This window comes from Tigriopus californicus, chromosome 2 (assembly GCF_007210705.1).
Source record: "Tigriopus californicus strain San Diego chromosome 2, Tcal_SD_v2.1, whole genome shotgun sequence".
Lineage (NCBI taxonomy): Eukaryota > Metazoa > Arthropoda > Copepoda > Harpacticoida > Harpacticidae > Tigriopus > Tigriopus californicus.
The window spans coordinates 1,542,126-1,570,074 of NC_081441.1; the positions used below are offsets into that span (position 1 = coordinate 1,542,126).

General features: G+C 42.8%; 2 protein-coding genes across 2 annotated transcripts; one reads left to right on the plus strand and one right to left on the minus strand.

Annotated features, from left to right (window-relative positions):
- The first annotated feature begins 931 nt into the window (after window positions 1-931).
- Window positions 932-4,222, plus strand: LOC131893482 (uncharacterized). The gene is made up of 4 exons (XM_059243523.1): window positions 932-1,140; window positions 1,215-1,416; window positions 3,630-3,871; window positions 3,949-4,222. The coding sequence occupies exons 1-4, from the start codon at window positions 984-986 to the stop codon at window positions 4,047-4,049; spliced, it is 702 nt and encodes a 233-aa protein (XP_059099506.1). The 5' UTR covers window positions 932-983; the 3' UTR covers window positions 4,050-4,222.
- Window positions 4,033-25,863, minus strand: LOC131892034 (MAM and LDL-receptor class A domain-containing protein 1-like). The gene is made up of 18 exons (XM_059241761.1): window positions 24,426-25,863; window positions 23,777-24,135; window positions 22,963-23,090; window positions 22,184-22,340; window positions 21,822-22,103; window positions 20,607-20,756; window positions 19,335-19,488; window positions 16,168-16,312; window positions 12,865-12,949; window positions 11,646-12,021; window positions 10,850-11,165; window positions 10,484-10,585; window positions 7,611-7,731; window positions 6,121-6,306; window positions 5,857-5,998; window positions 5,125-5,266; window positions 4,692-4,779; window positions 4,033-4,612 (listed from the first exon to the last, which is right to left on the minus strand). The coding sequence occupies exons 2-18, from the start codon at window positions 23,961-23,963 to the stop codon at window positions 4,473-4,475; spliced, it is 2,901 nt and encodes a 966-aa protein (XP_059097744.1). The 5' UTR covers window positions 23,964-24,135; window positions 24,426-25,863; the 3' UTR covers window positions 4,033-4,472.
- Between the last annotated feature and the right edge of the window lie 2,086 nt (window positions 25,864-27,949).

Genomic DNA, 27,949 nt, shown 5'->3' on the forward strand with positions numbered 1-27,949 from the left:
AAACTATGTGAAAAATATTTTCTAGATGAAAATATATTTGGTTTGACACTAATCATGATGAAAACAGGACTACTATTCAAATTGTAATCGCAAAGCAGCCAGCTCATACAATCTCCTGAAATTCAAAGTGAATGCAAAGTCTCAAGATGGTTCAAATTGAGTATTATATATTTTTGGCTTACATATTCTTAAGTTTGTTGCAAACGGCTAAATATGCCTTATTATTGGCCGATACTTGACTTTGATAAAATTTAGCTTGAGCTTTGACACTTTTCTACCATGTCATCAAAAGTCCTGAGGGCGTATGTAGTTGAAACGTACCTTCTCGACCAAAAGTGAAGTACTTTGGGCTTTTTAATGCAATATTTAACATCAATTGTTCAAAATTCAGCTTTCCATATCTTTATTTTGGCGGCAGCCTTAGATTTCAACCTTTGGAACCAATGCTAACGCAAAGAAAGTTCTGATTTCAACCAAATGTGCAAGAAAGTGCAAACCAAAAATAAAAAAGGTGCAAATTAAAGTGAGAAATGCGGATGTGTGTAAAAAATGGTCTTTAGTGACAAAAATTCTTTTTACACAATTTGCCCGTCCCTACTCATTAGGTATGAAGATTACGAGACCCTCTCAGAGCTTATTGGTGGACCTTCTTTTATTTCAGTCACTTGCTTTCTGCTATTTACGATCATTGGAATACAACTCTGACTACTAAAGACATGTCACGTTTAATTGTAAATTTCGGCCGTCACTAAATATTGAAATCTTTAAATCAAGCGACATGATTGTTACGCACGGAAACAGTGTGTGACATCAGCAATCCCACTTATCAAGGGAAAACTTCCAAAGTGGGAAATTTGGCCGGATGCCCTGAAATGCCTTGATATCGCTCCCTTTCTAGGAATGAATAATTGACGTCGGTATATAGTCTGCGTTTAATAGCAATATCCTAACATTCATTTGTAAGTAAGTGAACATCCAGGACAATGGCCAGCCCCAAATTGACTCTCCTGTCCTTGGCCTTCTTCCTGTCGATTTGTCCCAACCCAATCGAGGGTATTCGCTTCCGTTGCGGGATTCTGGCCTTTTTCGGGAACGATCGGGCTTGTCGTGCCTCTTGTTGGGTCGTGGGACGAAAAACGGGTACGGATCCATCCGGGCAGTCGTCTCGAGTGGTACGAGCCAAGTTTAAGATTTGGTTTGCTCGTGTCTTCTAGGTTTCTGTGACGAGGTGGGCAATTGCAATTGCCAGGAGGAGGACTTGGATCTTCGCCAAAGCATTGACAATCTCCTCGGAGGACTCGACGTAGTTGAGTATGTGGAGATGAAGTACAGCGAGTTTAAGGATGAGGTCAACACCTGGGAGTTGACCCAATCGGTCAAGAAGATTGTCCCCTCCAGATGTCGATTAGGCAATGGGTAAGTGTCAGTGGTAGCCAGAAACAAGGGCCAGTTGACAATCAATATTGAATAACTGATTCATCCATAATACAAATCAAAAAAACCCTTGTAGATATTTGAACCTGGTCCAGCTGTCCAGGCTCTCTAGCAACAAAATATTTTACTCATTTTTCACTATCCAAGAGCCAGGTGTGACTTTCGTGGGTCAAGGTCGACAATGTACTGGTAGCAGTTATGGCGTGACTGAGTGGTGAGACTTACGTAGCTAGCCTTCTGCCCTCTTTGCCAATTGTGATGGAGCATGCAGTGGTAGCAAAAAGGCCAACTATACACTGTGACCGTAATGGCCTTGCCCCTTGATAGAACTAGTTAAACTGATGAGCAAACATAGCAACTTATTTCTTGTAGCATCCAGTGTAATGATCTTTTAATTGAACATCTTTTTTTCTTTAATTATGGTAGCGACGCCGATAATGCTGCTCAAGGCGTTTGGTGAAAGGGACCGGTCCGAACGAACTGACCCTCATTTTAAAAAGTGTTCATTAATTCTCAATGGAATTAAGGTCAAGTGAATGATATCACATCCTCCAGAAGTTCAGGGACTGAGTTTTCTTTGGGTTAGTGGGCCTGTGGCGAACTTCCTCTTCATGGCAGTGAGGGATATTTAAGACCAAATCTCATCCTAGTAGTATTGGGAATTTACCTTGGGTTTTTTTTGAGCAAGGAAATTCAAATTAGACGCTCTGCAAGGGCCAAACATTGCCCATCCATTGCCCATGATCTTTCGCGGGTCCTTCACCATTGGAGCAAACAAGACGTTTTCCAAATTTTGGGCCCATAGGTGGTCGCACAATATATATATGGAGGAGGAAATAATTGGAAAGGGCCCTGTTCTGACCGGATTATTCAGTTTCAATGTTCTCAAATATACAGGAATTTATTGTCTTTGACGAAGGTGAACTTGGCCGTTGTCATTGTTTCAGTTAGGAGGGGCTGTTTGATGCTTAGAGGTATAAGCGCCCTGGTGATGCTACAAATGAACCCCCTGGGGCTCCCTACTCACCGATAATCCTAGTTTGGTTGGCTTAGCTGACAGCCTTTGGGTGCTCTGTAGCCTCTTTCCCAAGTTCAGGTTTAGCACATGATTAATCACTCCTGTCACAACCTTAGGACGACCCCGATCGAGGTTTGTTTTGGAGTCTTTTATCAGCCCAGTGTCGAGCCCAACAAAGTTTAACACTTCGCAGTGCGATCTCCAAGGCCTTAGAAATAGCTAATTGAGTCATTCCAGCCTCAATCATATCAGTCAATCGTCCTCTGAGTGTTCCTTTGGTGCCAGGTGGTATTTCATTTTTTTGAAAAGAAATGATACTTCGGCAATGGCCGAAACAGTTACTGTACCTTTTTGCTAATTGGAAATTCCCTCTTCAATGTTGATAAAATATAGACGGTCCTTTGGTTCCCCAAATATATACTTTATTCCTAGAAGCAATCAATTTGAAGTGAGAAATATTAGATTCCTCTAGATTTCAATGATGCAAAAACTTTACGCTCACAGTGTATTGAATGACACCTGTAGAACTTTTTCTTTTCTTTCTTTGTTTGCTTAAATGTGCTTTGAAGCATAAAATTGGCCAGGCTGTAACACTTGTTCTTAAATGAAAAGCTTACCCATGGCCGTCATTTACGGCCTCCCTGTCCATTCATGTCCATACCTTATTGACTTTGCATTTATACAGTCTAAATTAAAGAAATTATTATCGTATTTTTAATGTTCGGGGGAGATTGACTAGTTGTTGTTTTCAATTTATGGGACCCATACAAGACCTTTTGGCTGCACAACTTGGTGACTGAATGAACCGTTAATTATCAACTATCTTTTTTTCTCCACGGCTAATTTCTTGCTGTTTTCGTTCTTAAATAAATAACCAGATGGTTTTATTCGGTTCCCTAATTACTTATCCAATATGGTTAAGATTTCACGTCAGAATTAATGGCTTTTTTTCATTGCTCTTCATGATATGGCTAATGCATTTTCGTATAATGGTACTCGACAATGCCATATCTCATCTCAAAGGGCATCCCTCTCTGATCGGCTTTCAATTCCTAGGATTCACCAAAGTCAAACAAAAACTTCAAATGAAATCAAACATTTGTTCCCACTTAGTCGTTTGACCAAAATTCATTTGCTCGGGTCCTTGATACTCATTATTTTGTTTGTTTGCTCCCAGTTTCTGTGAGGCTTCTTGCCACAGTATTGGCCGCGTCACGGGTCAGTGCAACGCGGATAACACGGATTGCGCTTGCGCCGATGAGACGGTGAGTGCCAAGCAATACGCTCTCTGTCTGGACGATGGCGTGTGCAGCCTCTACTGTCAGCGAGAGGGCAAAGCCCGTGGTCACTGCCACGGGCCCACGGGCTGGGATTGCCGTTGTTACTCCAATAAGGAGGACCGGCCCGAGGATGAGTACGGTAGGATTGAGTAGAGACACTCCTGTTCCGAGGCTGATTGTGACTTTGTCTATGATCAATACACTATCTTCTTGCAGAGTTCACCGTCCCCCAGATTGATGTGGTGGGCGAGTCCATCGACAAGCCCGACAGGCTCGAGGATATAATTTTGAATCAACACCCGACCATAAGCTTTTAAGTGTGTGCCGGACTCACTTACTCCCTTTGACGTACGGATTGAGATTTGAGAGGCAACATATTGCTTCCTAAACGTTTGGAAAGGCAAATGCGAGGGAATCTGAACTTAGGGAACATATTAATGATAATAAAAACACACACGGTGCAACAAAATCACATTTGATAACAATGAAACCAGAGATGTTATTAATATCATATTAACAGAAATCGTATTACAGTCAGTTTTTTAGAATCTTTAAAAAAACCTACAAACAAGAACACTTTTTCTGCTTCAAAAGACATAAATTGCCGAATTACATAGACTTTCGCTGCAAAGCTAGTTAAAAAAGGCAATATCCGTGATTGTCCAGGTTTTAGTGACAGTGTTTGCTAAAAAGCCAATGGACAAATTATAACACATTGTAATCAGGAAGGTTCTCCTTGCTCAGTCCAGTTTGAACGTCTCAAACCTGCTCAAAACGAGGTTGAGTGAATGGAGCCCCTCTTGGTAAGATCTGGAAGTCCGACGAGAAAAGAGATCGTCCCTAATGAGGGAAACAGAAGCCGATTGGTAGTCGGGACGGGCTTAAAAATGTAACAAAGCATATTAACTGGATGACAACTCATGGAATAATATTGCGGTCAAGCATCCATTTTGTCTTACTTGGGCATTTGGTGGCAGGTTCGTCTTGGAGCAGACGTAAATCGTCTAAGGCAAACCCTCGTTCTTTTGAGCTTCCCTCCACAATCAACTACGGATGAGATGGGGAATATTATTTATTTATTGAAGTAGTTCTTGTGGAAGCAGGGAAAGCTGGCATTTTCGTTGATCTTTTCCTAAAACACTCTGCACGCAATTAGTAACTTTTGTGACGTCGCCGGTTTTTGAGAACCATTGCCATTCATGCACCGAAACTTCGGCTGAAATCTCTGCAGATCACTAAATACAAAACATATCATTACAAAGATATACGATTGAAGGTTTTAACACAAACGTTATTCAATAAACATGAATCATTCACCACTAAAATATTCACATTCTTTAAAAGTGTTTGCTGAGAAAAAAAGTGATGTACTCGTATTTTATGGGGTCTTACCAAAGTGGCTTCCGAGACCGAACCAATGTAAACCTGGGCTGGAATCCATGGCAAAAGTGACACACCCTCAGGGAAGGAAGCATTGGGGAGATCGTCATGTTTCACACGCCATATTAAAGTGGATGTGCCATTTTTGAATTGTCTGAAAACGGGAAATGAAATGAAATACCTTATCGAAAGAGGCATCAAATGCTAGAATGTATAAGGTCCTCGTACTCGACTCGAGTACAGGCACTTGTACAGGGATCTGACCGATTGCTTTACAGCCCTTCATTGGCATCAAATGCCTCGACTATTTAGTCAAGAGCAAACTTTGGTAGCTGGTTGCAATTGAGTCTCATCAAATGGAAAAGTAATGTCGAAGTGGAACCTAGAAGAGGACCCCTTCGTTGTTTGGTGCTCTGTGAATCAAGTTTTGTTGGGGCATTCTGGGCTGCGTTTACGATTGTTGAGGCTGACTACCATCCAGAGCACTTGGAAAAAGAGGCCCCTCACTTTTTAGGGGTTGTTTCCAAGCAAAGAGGAAAAATGAGTATTCATTGCTGCCTTTCAAAAAAGGAGATCGCTCAGATCCATGTTTGCCAAGATCTGGGCGTGAAGAGCATCGAAATACTCACTCGCCCAGAAATCCTCAGAATTGTCTCTGGCATCAAAATGGACTCACCTACTTTTAGATCAAGCATTCATTGAAAATTGTGTTCTAAAGGGACCAAGATTGTATGGCAAACTCACCGTTTCACTGATAGCTGAGCTCCGTTAACGGCTGCACTTCGGAACCAAAAGGTGAAGCAGAATTCTCGTTTGGGTATGATAGATCCACTCACGAGCCAAGTGAGAATTTGAATATTGGCCGTGTCGAAATATAGGAACCCACCTGCGAGTCCAAGACAAGGAAAATAACACGAAAATGTAGAGATGTTCAGCAAACCACCCACATCAAACGTGGGTGCGTGAGTGAAGCAAAATAAGTTCCGCCGGAAATGAATAGGAGCTTACCATTCTCCACCTCAAAGGTGTGGTCTTTGAAGTTGAGCAACGTGTGAGTGGCATCGGCCAACCGCCAGTCCTGAGGTCTGAGCTCCTCGCCCGATGTTCCTCCCGGATTCACCGCCAACCAGCCGCATAGGTTGCCCTCATCAAAAGCGCAATCGTGAGGATCCGTCAGAGCTCGACTCGGAAGCACTGAAAAAAAAAATGATATTTTATCCTCGAATTTGCCTAGTAATCACATGGCAGAACTTCTATGATTGGAGGAGGCGCTTGTCTACACTATAAGTAGCTTTTGGTGTCTGGTACACACTGTTTTGGGTCATCACTTCCTGAACCCACCCCATTTTCAAATCCCCGAGGTGCTCAGACTTAAAATCGAAAATAGATTGGCTTGAGTCCCTTGAGCAATGGGCCATAAATAGAGTCATCTTTGTCACTCTCTCTACTCCTTCATTTGAAAGGACTTTTTACAGAAGCTGGTTGAAATCAGAAAGTTAGACGACTGTACTTTTTCAATCAGACACCGTGACGAGTTTTTATTGACATGAAAAAAGGGACGAAATAGAATCGAAAGTACTATAGAAGAAGAGGGTCAAAACTTTTTCCAAGCATCAGAGCCCCCCCCCTCGTTCTCCAAAATCCAAAATAGAAACGAAATCGGAAAATAGGTTGAGCCAAGAAAAAGTTCATGAAAGCTGTTAGCATTGTTTTGTTCCGAAAGCCACCTGCAATGAAGTGTGCGCGATTTGATTCACTGATTGAGATTTCCTCTCAGTCTTATTACTTTTTTTCGTTAAGGACCCGATATTAGGGCACAAATCGGCTCCAAAGCTGATCATTTTCCATAAAGGAGCTGGACGCATAACGACACATGAACGAACGTATGACCATTTCATCTTCATACGTTTTAGCTCAATATTTTGGAGATCTTTGTTATCAAACATGATGTCAACTCCTGTATTTGAACTGATCTTGTCGCCTTTGATATTTGAATGCACTCATAATATCGTCTAAAGGTGCGTGTCCCAAGTTTACCACATGACATGGAGGACATAATATTCTCAATGTAAAAGCTTTAGAGAACAAAGAAAAGAGGAGTTAGCCAGTGGGTGGGTGGGTGATCTGTGTACCGTTTGGCCGGGGGTCCCATGCCATCAATATTTCTCCCGACCGATCGTCCTTCTCTCAGTGTTCGCTAACTTTCAGTAAGCCGCCCATCTGGGACCAATCCAATAAAAATGCGGACAGTCGGGGTAATAAATGGAGCCAACCATGATCGACCGACCACCCACCCACCACATAACAAACAAAAATCACGAGGATTTTCTTTGAAATTTTAAGATCATAGGGAATCAGCTTCTCAGGCATTCAAAACCTCACAATTCATGTGCAAAATTGAATCTAGTTCTGTTGGCAGTTAACGAACTATTCCTTTTCATTCGGCAATATTATGAAGAGAAAAGAAAACCACCCGTTAATGAAAGAGGGCCCTTTACCTTGGCACTGCCCGTCGAAAACCACCACATCATCGATAGCGATATGTCCATTCACGGTGTTGGCTCGAATCCCGAGAAAAGCCAACCGAGAGTCAACACCACTTCTGAGTGAAATCGGAGCCTAAAATGGGAAAAAAACGGATAACAGTAGCCTTGAAATGTTGGCCATTATTTGTCCAATGTTTTAAATGTCTCTGGTCCAATCAATTCCAGGACCTTAAACCTTTTTTCATCAAAATTCTGATGCGTATTTACATTATTAGATGGTGGATACACATTTGACGATTTAAGGAAAGACTTTGTCTTAATCGAGGAAATGAGCGGGGAATAATTTCAAAGACCTATTCATCGCTTTTTCTATCAAACGAGCAATCTCATTACAATTCGCCATGATCCTAACTGTGCCTCCCAACTGGTTCAACAGATATTCAACATGGGGTTAAAGTTATAAACGGGATGCTTCGAATGAAACGGAACGAACAATTGGCTTGCTCTTGATCATTACAATTCTGAGCCATTTTCTAATCAAGGGAGTAAAATAAGAATCGTAGATCTTCTCAATTAAAGGCAGGTCATTTTTTATTAATCACTTGTAAAGTGGTAAGGTTATGTTGCCAAAACCTTATATGGGTGACCAAGAGCACGCCGAAAATTCGAATTTCATGTAGTGCTTTTTTTATAACCTTGGACATTTTCTATTTTTTTCCTAAGCATAGTTTTGGGCTCAAATTTAGCCAAGTTCATCTATTCAATACGATCTTGTGGTCGTATGAAGTGCTTATTTGGAATAAAGTGAACGAGTAGGAGATAAGAAATTTTTGCCTTTGTTCGCAGTCCACATCTCTGTAAGTCCGTGCATAGTCAGTGAATTAGCTGTGTGGACGACTTATCACCTTTATCATCATAGCCTTGTGAGTTCCATATTTCATGCTGATACTAAAAAAGAGTTTTATTATCAAGGGTTGTTTTGAAAAGAAAAGAAGATGTGACTCGAGGTTTCTTTGCATTTCAACACAATAGCGACTGATCGAAAATGATGGAGAACTTTTTTAACAAGATTTCAATTTAGGTGGAAATAAATCTCTCAGTTGCAGCTTTTGGGTCCAACACATTTTTATGTACCACACCCCGTCAAAGTAATGATGCATGTAGACGACCCTTGTTTCGACACATATTCCCGTCACATACAAATTTATATGACATATTCTTGACAACATTGCCTCGTATTTGAGTAGGAACCTGCTCTACTCATTTGCGATTTATGAATCAGTCTTTGGCCACGTATGCATGATATTCCAACGCAAGAATGCAAGATTGAGGGTGACCAAACTAAGAGAATTTCATCGGGCAGATATTTTTTTACAATCCACCATCTCTTTCTGGTTCAATTAGTTTACCAATGGGTAAAACTTGAACTTAGATAAGACCAGGTAATCAGCATTTCATGATTGTCTTAGAAATTCCAACTAACGTTTCAAGAAAGAACTCTCGTCAGGTCAGGTACGGTGTCCCTGGGAGGCAGGGACGGACAGTGTCTCCATTGCAGTAATGAACGGAAACCGCACAGCCTTGGCAACAAAATGGTAATAAAACGTTTTAACAACAAAATCACATTTGAACCACGTTAGAACCCTAACAAGTATGCCGGAAAAAGTAATGAATTACAAAATGCCATTTCTTTCTTCAGATGAACGGATAAAGTAATTCATCTTTGTTATACGGGACGGGGGTCAGTATGTGAGATGTGAATCACAACTTTGTCACATTACTGTGCTGAAAATGGGGTCGTCTAAATGCATGATTTGACACCATTTTACTATTCGTATTCTTGTGAAGTAATGTCGGCATCATTGGTCAAAAAGCACCACCAAACCATTTCGGTTTCTACATCATTTAAAGCCCTAGTGCTTGAAAGAGTTACATTGGTCAAGAGGATGCATCCGATTTGTTTTTGTTCTTTTGTCGTTGTTGTTGGTCAAGTTGATAAACTGTTGTTTGCGACATGAGTTCAATCTCTGAATATCCGAAGAAATGCCGGAGAACCGCAGAGAGTCTTAACGACAACTTTTTGCGAGGGAGAGAGGCAGAGAGAGAGAGGCCAAACCCTCTCGAAGAAAGGATTTCAGAACCCATTTCACTCCCATAAACAAGATATGTATGCGTTCTCCATTGCCAGATACCGGATCTACTCGTCTGACCTTGAGTTTGTGCATTGAAGGAGGAAATTTGGTGGAGGTTACACAAAACGTAAAACCAGAAAATATGTTCAAGTGTTTGTGTCTCGCAAGTATTTGCAGTCATGGAATAGATCGAAAGGGCAAAATTTGGCCAAAATGCAGCAATAAATGACTTTGAATTTTCTTCCACATTGATTATTGGACCTTACCCATCTTTTATTTTCGAATCGATTTTTGGTGTTCAAAATTATAAGGAGTCTTTAAACCTCCTACTTAACTTGCTTGTCACAGGCTGAGGGCAAAACATTGGGCCCAAATGTCGATAAATAGGACAATTCTGAACTAGGTAATTTAAAAAGGCCTAAATACTATGAAGAAAACAAACTGAGCCACGAAAAATTGACCCAGCGATCACGGTAAGCTACTCTCTTGTAAGATTGTGATGAGGTGACCGTCCAGTAAATGTATACAGCTCCATCGAGTTTGTTAAGGATTTAGCATTTTCTAAGAAAACAATATTTATGCAACGTCCTGGCCAAAGCCTGAGCTTAATTCCGGTACAAAGGCTGGATTCTACTTATAGATATAGTATGTTTTCCCTCCAAATCGAGCTGACCTGGTGGTAGCGACCAGATCATACATATTGTATACATACATTTAAAAGGCATAACGGGTGCAAGTCTTTGGTGAACGCACCTGTCCATATTGCCAGAAAGGCCCTTGACTATTGGTCAGACTCCACAAAGCGGTTTTGGCCATGATACTGGTGGGCAAATTGCTGAAGTTGCCCTCGACCTCTTACACCTGAACCGGATACAGAGAAAGGAGAATCAGCAATGACACGTAATCAGTCCTCATTGATGACTGGGGAACAAACAAACACCTAGGGACCAATGATGAGACGTGAAGCGTGAAGATTCAAAGAGGTCGAAGAGTGAACGTCTTCCCGAGACACACGGGTCAAATCACAGGGCCAAAAACATTTCCAACACCCGAAAAAAGCCACGGTCTGACATCTCAATGAGTTTAGAAGATCTTTCGAGAACGTACGCACGTACTTACCTTTAGCGAGCCCAGATATGGATTGGTCGCAATTGCCCCGTTCATTTGAAACCAGAAGCCCACGCACTTGGAACCCACCTTCTGGTCCTTGGCCTTATGATCTTCATCGCCGATGTTCTGGTCAAGGAGGGTAGAGTTTGATGACTGAACTGAAGGGTGGCCCTCAGTGTGGGTGGCAGGGTTAGAAGTGAGCATCGGTTTTCCTGTAATGACCTCGCTGTACAGATAAGCCGAGTCCAAGGGCCGATGATGGTAGTTGCGAGTATCGAACACCATCAGAAAATCATCTCCATCATCTTCAGATCCTCGCTCAACCCTAAACATGTACACCAATGCAGACAGGTTAGCAGCCTCAATGTGTATTGGGGAACCACTCTGCCTTGTCCAAGATTATTGAGTGGTCCTTGAGCGAATTGCCTCTTGTGTCTATTTGACCCCTTTTCTTTCCCTTACTGTACCGTCATGTGAGTCATTGTGGTCATTTGACTAATCCCGGTGGATTTCATTTAAACCTATCTCTTCTTCGTTTGACTTTACCCACTTGTGGCTGTTAATTTATTGCTTTCACTATGCCTACGCCAACGCCCATTGTTGCTTAGATCTGATATCATTACTTATCTTTATGGCTTGGTCAGGTTAGCTTGGTTATAGAATCAACTCACAATGACCTGCCAAGAATCGCTCAGTTTGAAATCGTCTTCGCGACAGATATCCAACCGACTGGATCCAAAGGGGATCCCATCAGTTTTGAAAGAACCACCCCTAACTGAAAGTCATCAGGGTTCCTCCATCTTACTTGGTATGTCCCAGGGGTACGGAATTCGCACCTCCACGCACTCGCTGCCAAAGGGACTCCATAGCTTCTTCCTGGGTCTGAGCCAAGTCCCGTGAGCCTGCTTGCTTCCGACGAAATTGGTCCTCATTCCGACGGGGATATCCGGGTTTGGCGCCCCTTCTCCGCATTTCGGGTTCCGGGTTTGACTCCGCCGACTCAATGTCCTGGTTGTCTCTGGATGATAAAGCCACCAACGGCAAGTGATGGCCGATCTTTTCCGGCTTCCCACGGCCCATGTTGACGGCCTTCCACCGACAAAGGCCCAAACGGAAAGTGCAATCGGCCGAGAAATGACCTTTAGCTTCTTTTTGCAACGGATAAGCCGACTCTGGAAACACTACAAAAGGAAAGTGTAGAAAAAGCCCTAATTGAGTAATAATGAGCCACGCACCATGACGACAACGACATGATAGTACTGAATAGAGCAGACCATAAAAGGACAGGGGTTATCCAAATGTACAAGAGGGTGGGTCTAAGAAATACTGAAATGCATCATGTCCTAGACAAGTAATGAATCCAGTCGAGGAGCAAGGCCAAAGTCTTCGAGATTCTTGAAGAGCAAGGTTATTTCTCTTGAGGAGATTTAAAAGATTTAACATCCCATAGGGAAGGCTAGGATAGGCACCCTAATTCTCGAAAAGAATTGACTCTGATGAATGGGTTCTTAGTCGTTTCTTTCTCTCTCGATGGGACGCTTCCAACGATGTCTCGCAATCTGGCCGCCCAAAGATAGATGACCCTCATTTACTACTACTTTCGCACCATTTCAGGACTGGGCGGCAAATCGCGCACTTTATTGTAAGGATGTTCGTGCACGTACATAGGTATGTACAGTAATACGTGCCAGACATCCAATGACCCAAGGCAAGTTGGTATAGGTAAGCAGTGCTTGAGACGACGGGACGAAGGTTCTTTTTGGGGGGCGAATCCTCAGTAAAGTATGCACGCATGACAGAGCGAAGAGTTCCCATTCTTCTTATAGAAATAAATGTCTTGGGGGAAGGGGGGGGGGAGGTTAGCAAGGGGCCTTTTCATAAATCTCGGTAATAAATGGGACTGAGGAAAGGGATCAATAATGGACAGAAGTGGGAAATCCCGGGATCGGTCTTTCGGCCAGCATGGCGTAGATCTTACGAATGGGCTGGGATATTTTGCATAGCTCTCAAAAAAGGAAACTTACACGGACAGGGTCCAGGCTGGATCTGGACGGTGTCGATGGCGATATCAGAGCGGTCAACTTCCCCAATCACGCCTTCAAACACGAGCTGAAATTGGAACCAATACACCATGACGAAGGCCTCACTTAATCACTCGGGATCTAGGGTCTTGGTACCAACCATTGATTGCCTTCGCAACCGGGGAACAATGTCAATAATTTTCCTTCGGAAAAAATGGTGCGGCTGAATGCAGACTGCGGAATTCTGCTATTCAATGGATACGCTAAGCGGTAAATTATAAGACTCCTAGGCCTGCACTCTGTGCACTGCAGTTCTCCCGCATTATTAGTAGAGCCTTTCTTTTCCGGTAGGAGTAGAACGCAGCAGTATATTTGTTGATCCGAGCATTACAAATGAGAGAATCTATACCCTGTCTCTCTCTCTCTCTCTCTCTTTTCCCACTGTCGCAGATAGGGAGTGAATATTCAAACGAAAAACGCCTAAGAAATGGCAAATACACCTGCCTGCATTCCCAACTTCCTCCCGCTTTTTGTGGCTTGTTCCGTGAACCACTGAAATATGGACGGGGGATGCTTGAGTCAGGAAGTAACATCGGGGAATCGAGTCAATGGATAGCGTTCTTTTTCAAATGGGAATTGAGTTTTTTTAGCGGTTTTACCTCTAAATAAGGTGCAAGTTAGCCCTTTAGTGGTATAACTTTTCACCCAGTCGTTTGGTCGAACTGAAACTTGAAATTGGTAAGCATAGCCAGTCAATGGAGTGATGTCTCTTGTGAAGTGAGAATGCCATGCAATGACATGAATTGGAGTTGTCAATTTTCAACCTTGGCCTTCATGTCCGTATTCCAGTGGTTCATTATTGTTCCAATCGCATGGAAAAGGTCCACATTCTGACGATGATGAATATTAAGTTGCTTTAATCGCAAACCTAACTTCGTTTTACTTTCAACTTTTCTACAACAACCTAAGAAACAATGTTTTCGGTCATTGAAACTGACTTTGAAATATTAGACAACTTTTTCAAATTCTTACAAGAAAGTTGAATTCCAAACCGACATTTCGCTCTCGGCTATAGATTGTTCTGGATCGAGTTGCCGAATTATCTTACCATCCTAAAACATGTGCATCAGAGTGTGCTCGCTCTATTATTTAAATGATTTAGGTCTTGAGACAAAGAAGTGTCTACTGTATGATACGTGAGAAATGGTGATCGGAACAAAGTGAACTGGCGTCCATTTTGAAATTGAAAAATAAATCTGAATTGATGAAAATGATCCAATTTCATTATCTAATGACCCTGGCGCAATTTGATGCTAAGATGTTCTTGTGAATCAAATACAAAATGAATGAAAAAGCTAAGTAAGACATGCATGTAATCTTTTCATGTTGAACTGCTGGGGATTCCATGCCCAATAACGGCAAAGAAATCCTCAAAAAACAACAAAAAACATCGGAACATCCAAGACGGTAAGAGATTATTTGGTAGTCCAGTGACGTCCTTTCAAAAAACTTATGGAACGAATCTGCCTACACAGCATGACCCATTTTCTGTTGGACTTTTGAGCCAACCCGTTTAGTTTGTACTGCACACGTCCTCATCTCGTTGGATTACCGCTGAAGTTTGACGAAAGACAAACTTCGTCTTTGTGACAACATTGGGATGCCAAGGCCAACTTCAAAGGGAGGTTCGAGTTGGGCAAGGAATGATAATCTCATCAGGTTGGGATGTTATTCTGAACAAATATTCGTGGCTGACTCTTTGCGGTGCTGAACCATCACATTTCCCGTCCGTTGTTGACCTCTCCAGTGGAAATTGAGCACCCTCAACTGGCTGGCTCTAGGGTTCAATCGAGTCCAAAGTCTGCTAAAGCTTGCCCTAGACATTCCTTCAATCACGGAAATTGACCTCTTCCCTTGGGAGAGCCAAGGCTCGTTACTTTCGCAAATTATCGAGCTTTGGTCGACAAGCGCAACCCCTGAATCAAAGCCTTGACTTCATAATGGCCCCATAACTTGGGACACAAAACTGTAGAAAATGGAAAATGGCCGCCAGTGCATGGTTCCCAAGAAAAGTATGCATTTTAATAAATGGAACTGTGCTCGCTGAAACAGATCATTCTCTAAGTTTGCGCTCAGAAACAGATCTTGTTGTTGTTGTTGTTGTTGCTAGTTGTTTTTTGTTGTTGTTGCTGTCAGAGCACAGCTTGTGCGAGATTCGTCTCCTGAAAGGATTCTCAATGAAAGGAAAACTAATGTAAAACCGAAGGGGAACACTAGATCTGTTTGAACACTAAAAAATGGCAATGTTATTGCATCTTTCAAGGCAGCCATGGCCCGGCTTTGATCGTGTCAATGTCAGTACTTTAGAGAGACAGAGAGAGAGAAAAGGAGATAAAGGGACGAAACAATGGTCAACAGTGAAAAGAACAAGCATCTCACGAGAATTGACAATTTTTTAAGCACCCTATTTTCGGCAGGGAACTGCTATGTACATACATGGTGGCTGCCAGCCTAAAGAGCCCTAATTTATGAATCATTCGTGCCAAAACAGCCACAAAGAGCATTGTTGGCCTGTCTTCCTAAGGAGTGCGAGATAAAATGGTGAGCTCTCTTATGGTTCGTAAATATGCCAAATCTTGGAACAGCAACTCCAAATTCTGGCACGTTCTCCGAAAATAAAACTTTCCCCAGCTCTACGTACGTATAATATATACACAGTGAGTAACCTTGAATATTTCAAAAGGACCATAAGGATGGATGAATTGGATTTCGGTTTGGAGAAAGGTCAACAACGCAGCATTTCAAACAGGTAGACTTTCGAATCACATTTATGGAACAGACCTTTTTGGCTGCGTAGTCACTTTATTTTTTCCTCTCCACGGAAAAGCCGTCCGTTTATTCTTAGCTCCGTGGAGCGTGATGCAGTTTCAGGGTGAAATGGCTCATGAGGAACCAGTCGTATTCGAATGAAGAACCATATGGTCTCTAGTCCGAGAAACTGTGCCCATCCCCTGGCACTTCATGCTCGCCCCATTCACGGTCATTGTGGACCCCCGTGTTAAGAAAGTGGTACCAATGGGAACCAGATGGTACCAGATCGTCGTCGTCGTCGTCGTCGTCGTCCACAGTGCAAGTATATTTTTAATGTATACCATATTTATCGTATGCGAAATTCTTCCACCTACTCGACATTCAATTCACAATGGCAGGTGAAGTTTAGAATTCCAGCCGAGTTTGAAAGTGACGAGCGGTGAGGCGGAAAATGAGTCAGTCGGTGGGAACAGCCTGCTGACGGCTTCTTCTTACCTTGGTCATGTTCCCAAGATTGGCGAGTGTGAACTTGGCTTGGGTCCACACATCTCGGGGACTAGAGGGTGGATGGTCCACTTCCCACATCAGAAATTCCGGATCCAATCTGGGACCCACGTGGTCCAATGGCCTCGCGTACACCCTGAGGAGGGGAAGGAAATTCGAAAAGCCACTCGGCAAGGGACGTAATTACACAAAAAAACATGAATCCTACATGGACTGTCAACCGGCGAGGAACTGCCTTGGAAACACTGAATCCTCCCTCAGCTGAGACATTCGAAATTAACATTTGAAAGACGAGGAGGAGGATTGATTTGCATTTGAAAGTGCGCGTGTTCCCAATTGAGCATTTCGAGGGCCTTTCGATTTTCATCTTCTTCACTGTTCTACGTGCATATTCTATCGTCTGAAGAGCTGATTGATCTTGAAGTTACTGCTTAAGAAACTACTGATCACAAGAATGACGTATGTAGTCGGGAAAAGTTGCCGTGGCACAATTTAATGTACTAGCTCTTCATCTGGCTGCCATTCATGAATTTTTGAGGAATTCAAATGCCCGACCTTGGAGCAAAAGTGTTCTTATCTAAAATGAGTGAACGTAAGATATAACTAAGGTTAAGGTTGAGGTTAGGTTGGAAAAATGGAGAAAAGTAAACCATCGTCTTATTATCAACTCGTCCCAAAAACTGAGCTTGTCACAAAAGATGGGCATCTTTCCACATATCCAAGGTTTGGTTTCATTGAAACATGAGCACATTAGCTCTCTATTTTTCATGCATACGATGCATCGGTTATGGCCATTTTAATCAATCACATTGTCTATCCTTTATCAATGTTAGCACCAACGCGAGACGTGGAACTAATACGGATGTCTTTTTTGCGGATGATGCTAAAATAGCTAGAGTGATCAATACACACTTGGATGAGCGCTTTTTTCAACGAGACCTTGATGAGATGACAAGATGGGCTTCCAGGAATAAGATGGAATTTAATGAGACAAAGTGGAAATTAATTAAGGTTCGGAAATGGATCAGTGGATCAAAGGTCACCAAACACCATTAATAACGTTGCCATTGACGAGGTGACAGCTCATAGGGACTTGGGAGTGACCTTTGACAACAAGTTGTCGTTCCGTGAACATTGTTCAAAAATAGCAAATAAGGCCAATGTTATGCTTGGGATGACTCCAAGAAACTTTCTGACTCGTGAACCGGACGTTCTCGTCCGGTCACCAAACACCATTAATAACGTTGCCCTTGACGAGGTGACAGCTCATAGGGACTTGGGAGTGACCTTTGACAACAAGTTGTCGTTCCGTGAACATTGTTCAAAAATAGCTAACAAGGCCAATGTTATGCTTGGGATGACTCCAAGAAACTTTCTGACTCGTGAACCGGACGTTCTCGTCCGACTTTTTATCGTATACTTGCGCCCAATGCTTGAATTGTCATCACAAGTGTGGTCACCGAGGTTTAAACATGACAGTCAATGAATTGAATCCGTTCAACGTAGGTTTACGAAAATTCGGTCTTGTGTCTTTGGAAGAGAGACGCCGAAACCTAGAGCTGACCTATGCTTTCAAATTGCTTCAAAATGTTGATGCACACCAAACTATATCCTGTTTGGGACGGGGATGTACTTTATCACTCAGATGCGATACTTGGATAACAAGATCTACAAGTCAATTCAATTTAGAGGTGCCGTTTGGTAATTCTCATTGCAGACTTTGGTTCTTCTTTAGTGGAGTCCCCGCAATGTGGAATCGTCTACCCATCCAACCTTAACCTTAAACATTTTAAGCGACGCTTGTAACTTGTGCCCTCGATGTTCACACTCAATGCCACAGTTATTTCGATCTTGTCTTTTTCACTTTTTCGATTTGCTTTCATTGACCCCTTTTACAATACCCTACACACTTTTCATCTTTTGATGCGCGAGTGGATGATTAATAAACAATACAAGATTACACTCAAACTAAGAGACATTGGCAACTACAGTTACATTTCATGAAGTATGGGAAGGCATAGACTGTATTGTACACACCGGGGGAAAACGTCTTGCCCTAGTTGATCTGTACTTAAAGGCCACCGTAAGATAATCTAGTATTTTGATGGCTCCCTTCGAGTCTTGGCCGGATTGGCTCAGCATAAGGAAGCAAGTTCTATCTCTGGGTTATTAGTGAATGATATATTGACCAGTAACTCTGAACACCTTGATTGAATTGAGCAACATTCAACCCCTGGCCAATGGGCTTCAATCAAGTCCATGGCCAAAGTGAGCGTGGGATGCCAGTATTGAGATTGAGTGATGGACAGGTGGATCAAATTTGCAATTCATGGCAGACAGTCGGACAGGTCGGCAAGGGCAGCAAGGGCAGCCAATGCCAAGGATGTCCGAAGGGCAGATTAATCTTGATCAGCAGACACGTGACTAGTTCAAATTGCGCCCGTTCATAGGTATGCAAGTACGTTTTCGCTATTATTGTCATTGGACGTGCGAAAAGTCGAGGCTCTTGGCCTTTCGTCTGAACAACTCGATGAGGAAATGTTTTTCCTCACGCTGGAAAGTTTGGGTGGTTCGTTTGAGGAATAGGGTTGTTTAGCGACATCAAGTCAAGATTTAGTTCATTTGCAATCGGTTTGGTGGGGCTTTTGATCTCGCGCACATCAAAGCACGGCTAGTGCTTGAGTTCAGATTTAGAAAGCAAGTGAATTGGCAATGCTTCAGGTTTGGAGGCGAGGGTGGGATAGGTAGGGGACAAAAGTGTTTCCAATGGGATTGGCTCGAATTCAAGTTTTCTGGTCAGGTCTTTGAAGAACTGGAAGAGGCTCCTCCTAATGCTTAGAAGTTCACGACGAAACGCTCAAGCATGTTCATGTAAAGGCTTAACCGAGTACTTTAGACATGGAGTCCGCTCATTCATTCATTACATTCTTGCCGCTCTTGGAAAGTTGGACTTTGATGGATTGGTTTCGATTGGCCAAGAGAACTACTTTGTCCTAGGAATCCTCGTCTGAAGTTCCGAGGAACTGTGCCAATTAAGCCAGCTCCTCAATTCTCCCATTATTTTCTGCTCTGTTTTCCGTTAGAGGAGGCAACACGGGCTCAATGGAATTGGAACCACCAACACTCACTCGAATTGGAAACGACGGCTTTCAGCTCACCTGAGGGACCCCAGACCGCTTCCATAGAGATTCACCCAGAATGAGACACACAAAGGCTTCCTCTGAGAGGGGCTCAGAATAGCCTTTCCGTGCGTCAAACGAGCCGTGTCGCCCGGACGCCGTGGGAAGCCACTATCTAGGTAAGCATAACCCCCTGAAATGATCAAAGGGAAGGGAATCAAGGCCTCTCCTTAGCAGCAACTACCCAATTCTGATTGATTTCGTTCTTCGCACAAATATCGACTTGTTCTCGCATATGTGAACTGAGACTAAAAGTACGAAAACGGAGTGATTGCCCTCGGGAGCCGCTCATTTCTTTAGAACTAAAATCACTTCCACGGTCACTGGACCAATTTCTCCTCTCTAGAGGCCATTGTCTATTACCATCCCTTCAGGGTGTATTTTTTGTCGGAAGGAGGTTTTGACAGATTGAAAATGTCAAAATCTGACTAGACCCAATCTCACTCAGTTTGTCACGTAGCAAGCACTGACGATTGTACTATACTCATAGAAGGATCAAATATTCTGTCATTTTAAAAAGGTTTGGGGGAAAAAGAAAAACTTCATCCACCATCAGAACGCGAGAACTGCTATTGGGAGAGTTCTCGGGAATAATGGATCCAATATTGAGACAAATATGTCCATGGTACTCCCGGAGATGGACAAAGTTGAGATTCAACTCCATATTTCGAAGGCAAGTTTGTCTGGCTGACAAAGACAATTTACGATTTATGTACAAGGCTTTTTCAAGCCACGCTCAGTTCAGTACTGGCCCACCAAGCAGTCATCTGAACTTGCACAAACAAAAGAGGCAAACACGTTTGGTTAATAACGGAATTTGTAAAGAAGATGTTATAAAATATATCAAAAAGAAAAATTAAGAAACATTTAATAGCGAACCAGAAGAAATGCAGAATCGCTGGCGGTGACAAATTCATGGGCAGCTCATGAAACAAGATAGTTCATATTAAACAATTCACGGCTCTCTTGTCCCAATTTTGGCTTGGTTCTATGGAAATGCTGGCCTTAACTATATGGAAAACTGATTTTTGAACTGCAAGGGCAAATTTTGTTTCAACCAAGCGCACAAAATCTGAGAATGCTCTGTGGTGTTATATTTGCAAATTCATGTAGTATCTTTGAGCTTGGACAATCTCCCGGCAATCCAAAGTTCATCGCGCAACCTTTGCCATAAAATGGAAGAGTGCTTGCCAGTTGAAATTAGGCAAGATGTCTCTCTATTTATCTCTATGATTTGAGTTTGTTCCTCACCAGTTCTAGTGCCATAGGTTGTGGCACTTTGGTCCATCATTGGACCTGTTCCAGGTTTGAGACTGCCCCGGGACAAGCTCCAGTCGAAATCGTCATCATCCATCTCGTCATTGGAGAATTGGCAGAAATCCGCATTGAAATTGCATTCATCTGTGAGGAGAAACAAGAGAGAGACCTTATCTATTGGAACATTGCCACCATTGATGGATGGTTGAATGGTTGGTTGGATGGATGGATGGATGGATGGATGGATGAATGCAAATCATCGAGCATGGGATGGTTCTCGAGCGTTTGAGCTCTAACCAATCTTGGCATCCCCAGAATGTCGTCAAACCTGATGACAGAAGAGAGTGGACCCCTCCCAAAAATAGCATCAAATGTCGAGACCGGATCAAAAGTTTCCCTTGACTTGCCTGGCCTTGGCCTTTTGGGCAAAGACTTCACTCACTATATGTACGTACGTATATATGATGGCAGGTAAGGTATATAGAGATTGAGTTCGCTCTTACGGACTTACGGAATGCGAGCGAATGGAAAAGTTTTAGAACAACGGAAAGTGTCACTCAGAAATGACAACAGATCAGCAAGTAAGTTGACTCAAAATTCAAGATGAGATCCCAAAGATCCGAAAAATGTTCAAAGATTTGCTCAAAACTATGACTGTTGGGTCGAACTTGCTTACATGCAAAGTGTTCACTTCAGGGTCCTATCAACGCCCTCCGCAGTCATACGGGGCAAAGACGCAGAAGTCAATGATCAATGACTGAATATGAAAGATAGGAGAGGATGGAATGGCTATTCCGATGCTACCAAGCCCACGCATTTGCAAAATCAGTCATTTTTGATAAGTCAGCAAAACGGCAGAATGTCTTCAAAATGTGATCAACTATGGAAAACGAGCCCTTTTTGCAAAAGAGTGGCCATGTTGCTCACTCTAACCTGACAGAGGGCCTATCTTACAACAAGTGCGTTCAAATGCAAATCTAGAACTATCTCCAATTTGTTGAGTACAAATTGTATGACTTAGGAAACTTTCTTTCCATCTGATTCTAACTCTAACGTTTAACGTGGGCGAACAATCGATATTTGGTTGGCTTCACCTGTTGGGCAAAGATCCCCCCCCCCCTCCCCCTGACATTATCAATTTGAAAGAATCGGTGTATGTGTGTAGAAACATTGAGAAAGAAACCCTTTGAATGAATTCACGTTCGTTACCTTCACATTCACCCGCCTTAAGAACGATATCGTCGATAGCCACGTAGCCGTTGAATACGTTACGAACGTCCCCGGCTCCACCGCCTAAATCAGGGCGAACCTCCCAAGCAAAGACGTGATTTGAGGGCGTGGCATACGAGTAGTGAACTCGATCCCAAACCCCATTAGTCATGTCGGATGAGGACCAAACCAGGTTGGTTCGGAAATGATAGTTGTTCAATGAAGCGGAGCGAGCCCAACGTTGCTCGTTTGCCTGAGATACGGCATCACTGAGATCCAGATCTGAATCGAGAAGAAGCTTGACTAAGGATAAAGTGTGTACTTTCTTCTCGCTTTTCGCTAACTTATTAGCTTGCTTATACCAGATAAAAGCTCATGAATGGTCCTTTCTTCGGGATTGGAGGCAGGGAAATCGGATGTTTCGTTTATGGCAGTGTCGCCACCCGATTTCCCAATCAGGCCAATCAAGTCGATACGGATCAGATTGAGCGAGCCAATGTTCAGACCTTGAGAAGCATGCTAGAAATAAACAAGAGAAAGCGTCGATCTTCAGTAGGCTCCACGCACATCATCCACGTGAAGGTAGAAAAAACACGGCTAAAAATACTCCCACAATTGTCGAGTAGTTTAGGTTAGCTTTATGACAAAAACTTTTGTTTTCTTGCGCCAGCTTCAGAGTGGGAAAATATCCCCTCGTAGTCGTCCAATATTGGTACAAGTTTTGGCACAGGCCGAGGGAAAAAAAGGTGTCAAGGCCGCTACCGATCTAAATGAAGTCGACTGGCCGACCTATGTTTCCCTTGATTGGGTTGCATTTCGGCCCGGTTTTTTTTTGCACTCTAAGTAATACGTTCTCTCAATGCAATGCTTGTTGGTGCACAGACTTGTGCCAGGAAAAGTTATTGGGCAAATATCGTTTCTCGCTCAATCTCCTTCTCTTGTGTATTTACTTAAGGCGTTAAAGGGAGCCTCTAGATTTTTGTCTCCAGCCTTGGCCAAAGGTTGGGTTGGTTGCCTCGCTTACCCGCCAATACTTAGAGCTCGAAAGTAAATAAAAGGCTAGCTCAAGCGAGGACGAGTGGAACTAGCTGGAACTGGTTGGAACACGGGAGGACAAGACCACGTCTGCTTGCTTACGTACTTTAAAGTTCAGACAGTTGCCTTTCACTTGGCTACGCGGGGTCCACGGGGAAAGGATCCAAGCTCGATCCTGGAGGGGTTCATTTCGCTCGTAAAACTTGGAGGTATCATAAAAGACGTAGCGCGATGCTGAAACGAAATATGAGTGATATTGTTTTTTTTAAAGCTGCAAACAACGAGAAGTTATGACCACTATGGTACTACTGTACTGTAAATATTGTCATTTTCAGGAGTCAGAAACATAGTCTTTTTCTAGTTAAATTTAATTTTGAACTATTTTCGCGATTTTGAGGCAGCAAAACTTTTTCGCAAATTTTAACCACACAATGACCTAGAACCGACGACTTTTGGGAAAATTGAATGGGTTTTTGTCATATTTTGATAAGATTGAGAAGAACTACATCCACACGATATTGTTTACAAATCATGTTTCCCCAAAAAATCGGAAGGATGAAAAACTCCCATTTTCTTTTAATTTTTGCAATGTTTCCATTGCTAGAGTTTCTTCATTTTGACCATCTCTCCTTAGGAATGCATGCTTTGGTTGTTAGTAATTAATTTCTTCTTTTTTCACCTATTCACAACTTTTGATTTCGTTTTCGGAACTTATTTTGGTTGATTTTCGCAACCTGAAAACAGATTACTTTCGTGAAAATTAAAACCCATTTTTCCGACTCTCAGTCATTACTAAGTGAACCAGTTCTTGAGGGGAGGACGGACCGCCCTTTATTATGATGCCCTTCAACTCAAGCCAGCTTATGCCCCCCCCCCCATTTTACTTAAGTTAGTTGGCGCACTCTCTTATCTTTCCTCACCTGTTTTTTTGACCTTGGGCGTCAGATTTGGGACCGCCCATCCAGAGGGACTCCAAGCCAGATCCTGGACTCCATTCCCGAAGTCCATAGCGAGACACATCCAAGGTAAAGTTGCATAGATTGTGATCTGGTGGTTGGAAAGATGAAGGGGTGGCAGGAGGAAGCAAAGGAGGTGTACCACTTCCATTGGTACGAGGAGCAAGGATTTCCCTCCGTGGGAAAGTGCATTCCCAGATCAGGGATCCATTGTCTTCGGGGTCCGCAGGGGAACGTTTGACGATTCGTGACTGATGCAGTTCAGATGTCATCTGAGATGGAAAAAGGAATCTTTTGGCACTGACCAACGGGTGGAACAGGTCCTGGAATGATAACGGGAGCCATTTTGCATGATACATCTTGCTTGATACGTACTTGGAACAAGAGCAATTTTCCGGGTTTGTGTCACCATGAATTGGAGCGACGAGCGCGAGACGGATCAGCTTTGATGAACCGATGAAAGACTCGGGGAAACGTTTTTGACAACACCCTTAGCTTCTTCCGTGTTCTTAAAGATCATGTGACAAGACTGGTTGCTCAGCCTTAGCCATGGTCGAAGGCGGCAGTTTCATTTGTTTCATGAATGAACAGGCGTCACTTGGAAGGCACTTACCTGGAGATTGAAGCCTTGCACTTGAAGGTGAGGCAAAGTGCATTGGATGCAGACCATGAGGAGGATCAAACGGAAGACGGGAGTGTCAATCTTAGCAGAGACGTGGCCGAGGATCATTTCTACTAGTGGTGGCTCTTCGACTCTGAAACGAAAAAAGCAGCAAACGAAACCTTTATGGTTGAATAATGAAAAGGATGCTGGACGTGATACACCATGTGTCTGTCTATCCAAGCACAGCTGATATCAATGGTGGCTATTCTTTTGGTCTCCCGTGCAGAATGATCCATCGAAACCTATACCCACCACCGTCAATCGATGATCTACTAGTTCGCTTTGATCCTCCAATTGCAACAATGCACGCCACCACAAGACATATGCCAATAGCACACACGAGGTAAAGAAGGAGAGCATGGTTTGGTTCATGACCAAAATAAGGGCTCAATTTTGCTTGGTTTTTCCATTTTTTTTCCGCAAACTCCTTACTGGTATTGGGAATGGGATCCTTAGCACTTCACATTTCTTCCTAATATATTGGCTTTACTGATGGCCAGGATTTGACTAACGGTACTTTCTTGTGCTTCTCTGGATTGGCTCAAAATGGTTGAGACGCGAACAATCGTCCGAACGTACGTAATAGTGTAAAAAACCATACCAATTCATTCAATGATTCTGTCGGGGTTCGGCGTATGTCAGAAGAGCCGCCCAAGATTGGATCAAAAATCGAATAGAATGGATTATTTTCACCTCAAGTCAGTCCCATATTTTGCGCTCCATGCCTAGACTTGCAGGGTTCATCAAAAGAATCCAAGAATCCAAAATTCAATCCGACCTGATTAGTTCACCAATGTTTTGCATCCCCCCCCCGAGCCAACAATTCAGTTCATTTTCTTTGAACTACGTCATTCTGTATTATTGGGCTCTGATCTCGAATTCCATATTTTGCCAACGAAGCGTCGCGTTTGGCCTTAAGTACCATACCGTTCCCAAACTAACTACATTGGAGGCTTTGACAAGTTCTACGAAAGGAAGACGTCCATTCGAGATTTTTCGAGTCAAAGGAACTCCTTTGAAAAAAAACCGTTGGCTGAGAGGATCGAGCAAGGCTCGTCTGACTTTCAAGATATCATATTTTTATTCATTTTCAGCTTTTATTTTATCACTTCCCAGACGAGCTATTTTGGGCCCCAAATTTCCTCGAGCCTCACCTTCGAAACAATTGTGTTCTGTCTGGCTGAGAGTACAAAATATCATGGAAGCACGTGGAAGCACCGGCATCCAAGATGGATTTCAATCACTCGATCCTAACACGCACCCAAAAGTAAAACAGTGATCCAATTTCCTTTTCGATTACAAAAGATGAAGGAAAAAGGAACCCTTCACAATGGCACTACGGGAAACAACTATTTCCAACACAATGATCTCGCACTTACGCGAGTGCTAGATGAAAAAAAACATATCCACCCCAACAGTGCATCATCATTCCTCCTGAAAACGGCTTTCACTTGAACCGTTCAAAAGCTGGTGGCCATTGTACTAGGCACTCTCCATCGAGGTGATTTAAACAGGTGACATTAATCTTTGTATAGAGACCAACCAACTAAGCCACCAGGCAGTCAAGCAGGCAGCCAGACTGGCTGGCAGGCTGGCTTTATTCCATTGGGGCGTGTTAGCGGTTACAATGTAACACTTTTACTTCAGTTTACGGTATGTCGAGTTGCGAGACGAAAACGAGCAAGTTCCCCCTTTTGGTGATTTACATACAAAAGGATGCAAGAGAGACAGAAAGAGACAGAACATTAGTTGATCAAAACATACAGGTACTTAAAAGTAGAGCTCTAAATGATATGCAACACTCACTTGGCGTCCCAATAGCTTTTTTGAAATTTTGAGATTTTCGGCAAGGCTTTGTCCAAGGAGAGAGTATGTGGAGCTAAAAGTGAATGCTGGGTATATACTATAGGTACATACCCTAGTAATTGTAAGTATGTCGTTCGAGTGGAGTCTATGGGATGGAAAGAAGGACATTAACGAGCGAGGACGGACGTCCTGGCAGAGAACTCATACTGCGGAAATATGTCGAACGTCTGAAGTAACCGTACAAGTCCTCGCTCGTACGTATGTACGACAATATTCTGTGCATAGCACTAAGCATGTTGTACAGAAGACGTCACTCACCTTGAAAGTCAGTAAGTAATCTCACCTCGACCGTGAAAGTATGGTTCCTAATGTCATCGCCAGATTTTCCCTGGAAAGGCCGTTTAGCTGGCTCATCCGTGAAATCAAGCTTCTTGAACTTTTGTTGGACTTCATGAGTTGGTTTAGGGCCCGATTTGACAATGAAACTCCAATCCATAAGGAAAAGACTTTGAAACCAGATCAGAATCCTCAGAAGGCTGCTGTATTGTTCACTACTATGTACTGTATGTACGACGAGGACGATCTGATCTTGTTTGTGGCGCTGCCTTTAGGCGAGTCCAATTGTCTTGCGTCGAGAAGCAAACAGAATGGCTTTCAATGAGCGTGCTTTCTTAAAAAAAAAGCACATAAATCTACCTAGTTTGCGTCATGATAGTTATGACGCAGGATATGGGTGCAGAATGCCGCATCTGTATAAATCGCATTTGTTTTAAAATTCTTTTAAAAAGCGATGGATGTGTTGCAACATCGATCTCGTTCAAAGACCACATGACGACTCGTTTTAAATCCTGATTTGCCTTTCTGGATGGTGAAAAGCCATATGAATTATGCTCAACACTTTGTCAACAATGTGTTACATCTCAAGATCGTTTGACTTATTTAATCATTTGTTAGAAGTGTAAAAAGGAGTTATGCCAAGCACCTAAACCATTTGCGGGGCCTGGCGAAGGATGGTTGGTTGGATAAAAATTAAGGCACGATATGATCCAGTCCTCACAAATCGCTTGCCAATCAATCAATAGATGTTGTTTGTGATTGATTGATTTCTAATAAAAACCGCCAATTTGACGGCTTTTTCAAAAAGAAAGAAAGAATGTATCCTGGCGACTGAATGAAGAATATAGTGTTTGCTTTTTTGCGAGGGTTGTCAGATTGAGCCATGTTAATGCACTAAATCTGAGATTGCAAAATCTCTGTGGTGTTTTGCAAACACAACTTGTATGGTCTCAATTGAACTGAGAAATGGCGTCTTACTCACTCCATATACCCTACTACTTGTACATGGTGCACGTACTTACGTACATGGTACAGTATTCCGTGGCCGATGCTTGTATTTTGTTAGTCTTCGCGTGGGGGCATACACTCATTCCACTATCCAGTAAACTCTCTAGTGTAAATTTAATCTTTTATAGCCTGATGCAATTCCGCTTCGCTTTTAATGCCAGCACTCATAGACACGTGTGCGTGTGTGTGATCCTTGAAAAGCCGTTGTGGGCTTTCCGTAGAGGGATGTTTCACCAAGAGGAAGGAAAAACGAAGAACAAAGCCTTTCGTTGGCGTTTTCTTTTCCTAACGAGGACAGACTTCTTTTAACCATTATGTCGAGA

What these genes read in the sequence shown, in the direction of transcription:
- LOC131893482 (XM_059243523.1), top strand. Translation starts at nt 984, where the DNA reads ATGGCCAGCCCCAAATTGACTCTCCTGTCCTTGGCCTTCTTCCTGTCG. An exon ending in AGATGTCGATTAGGCAATGG is followed by an intron (nt 1,417 to 3,629) that starts GTAAGTGTCAGT and finishes GTTTGCTCCCAG; the next exon opens with TTTCTGTGAGGCTTCTTGCC. An exon ending in CCGGCCCGAGGATGAGTACG is followed by an intron (nt 3,872 to 3,948) that starts GTAGGATTGAGT and finishes ATCTTCTTGCAG; the next exon opens with AGTTCACCGTCCCCCAGATT.
- LOC131892034 (XM_059241761.1), bottom strand. Translation starts at nt 23,963, where the DNA reads ATGGAAGTGGTACACCTCCTTTGCTTCCTCCTGCCACCCCTTCATCTT. An exon ending in CACCTTTGAGGTGGAGAATG is followed by an intron (nt 5,999 to 6,120) that starts GTAAGCTCCTAT and finishes TTGGACTCGCAG; the next exon opens with GTGGGTTCCTATATTTCGAC. An exon ending in ACCTGCCACCAAATGCCCAA is followed by an intron (nt 4,613 to 4,691) that starts GTAAGACAAAAT and finishes TACATTTTTAAG; the next exon opens with CCCGTCCCGACTACCAATCG.